General features: G+C 57.6%; 1 protein-coding gene across 1 annotated transcript; it reads right to left on the bottom strand.

Moving 5' to 3' along the window:
* Nucleotides 1–520: 520 nt before the first annotated feature.
* On the bottom strand, nucleotides 521–1,663 carry FEN1 (flap structure-specific endonuclease 1). Its single transcript, XM_010154996.1, has one exon. It carries the CDS (start codon nucleotides 1,661–1,663, stop codon nucleotides 521–523), a length of 1,143 nt encoding a protein of 380 aa, XP_010153298.1.
* Between the last annotated feature and the right edge of the window lie 15 nt (nucleotides 1,664–1,678).

Genomic DNA, 1,678 nt, shown 5'->3' with positions numbered 1-1,678 from the left:
CCTTCCCAATTCCAGGTTGCTTTCCACTCACCCTCCCCCAGTTTCCCCTTCAGCCTCTGCTGCTTGCACCCACCTGGTTTTGGATGGATTGTCAGGCAGAAATCTCTCTCATTTCTACCCACTTCACTCTCCACGTGTCCAACTTTTCATGTCTTAAATCAGAGAGGGTGTTTGTGATCGGTGTCTCCTTTTAACTCCACAGCCCGGGCATCACCTCCGGTCCCAGTGATCTCCTCATCCAAAGCCCCCAGCTGAGGAACGCTGCTGCAGAATGAAACTCCCCCGCTTTCACGCCCCCTCCCCACACTGCAGCTGTTTCAGCTCCCCCCTCGCCTCTCACGTTACTGCTGCTGCGCAGGAAGACACGTAGCTGGTCACTAGCCTAGCGCCGAGGGGAGCAGCAGCAGCACCCTTCCTAGCACTAACACGCAGGACAGCAAGACAACTGTTCGTTATTAGCCTAAAACTCCTGGTTGGGCACAAAAACCCAATCACAGGGGAGTGCGACTGGCCAGTCTGGCTATTTTCCCCTTTTGGTCTTCGCGGCGCTGTTGGGCTTGGCCTTCTTTTTTGCCGAGCCCTTGGTCTCGGGCTCCTTGCGCTTGGCTGAGGTGATGGAGCCCGTGACCTTGAAGAAGTCGTCCAGCCGGCCCTGCGTGCTGCCCTGCCGGCTTTTGCTCAGCCGTTTGACCCCGCTGCGGATGCGCTCTTCGTTGAACTGCTTCTCGCCGCACATGAACTGGACGAGCTCCTCTTCATTCGGCTCGCTCCACTTCAGCTCTACAGTGTCGGGGTCGACCACGTCAGGCTCTAGGAAGAGCTTCTGGGCCTCTTTGTGCAACCAGTTCTCAGGCAGAGGGTACTTCTTGGTGTCTATCTGCTGAACAATCTTCTCAATGGTTTTGTGCTCCCTGATGAGCTCGATGGCGCGCTTGGGCCCAATGCCACGGATGCTCTCGCAGTAGTCACAGCCCAGGAGGATACACAGATCCACAAACTGTTCCCAGGTCAGATCTAGATCCTGCAGAATACGGCTCAGGTGAAACTCCTGGATGGGCAGCTTCTTCGTCTCGCTGGCAGTCAGATGCCGCATCAGTACGGGACTGCCGAAGGTCAGGCAATCCATATCTTCCGTGGCAGCTGCGTAGACCTTCCCAGCCTTCACCAAGGTCGCGCAGCTGGCTTCAGCCTCCCCCGGCGCTTCCACGTAGGGGATGCCCATCAGCGTTAGTAGCTTCTTGCACTCGTTAGTGTGCTGCTGGGTCACCTTCACCAGCCTCTTGCTGTATTTCTCAATGTTGGTCTCCTCTCCGGCCTCCTGAGCTTCCTGCAGGTGTTTCTCAGCCTCAGCCCGGCGCTCCGTCCGCTTCGCCAGCTCCCCCGATTTCAGCTGCGGGGGTTTGCCGTCGAAGACGTAAACCGGCTTGATGCCGTTCTCCACCATGCGGATGGTCCGGTAGAACATTCCCATCAGGTGGCTCGTGGTCTCGCCCTCCTCGTTCTGCAGGACCTCGGCTCCCTGCCGCACGGCGATCAGGAACTGGTAGATGCTCATGGAGGCATCTATAGCCACCTTCCGCCCAAAGTAGGACTTGATGTCGTTCTCCCGGATGGCGCCAGGAGCCACGTCGGCAATAAGCTTGGCCAAGCCATGGATTCCCATCCTGGGGAAGAGAAA

Source organism: Eurypyga helias, unplaced genomic scaffold (genome assembly GCF_000690775.1).
Source record: "Eurypyga helias isolate BGI_N326 unplaced genomic scaffold, ASM69077v1 scaffold31027, whole genome shotgun sequence".
NCBI lineage: Eukaryota > Metazoa > Chordata > Aves > Eurypygiformes > Eurypygidae > Eurypyga > Eurypyga helias.
Note: the sequence above shows the minus strand (reverse complement) of the source record. Positions and strands in the feature narration are given on the sequence as shown.

Coding starts and splice junctions, on each gene's coding strand:
- FEN1 (XM_010154996.1), bottom strand. CDS start 1,663: ATGGGAATCCATGGCTTGGCCAAGCTTATTGCCGACGTGGCTCCTGGC.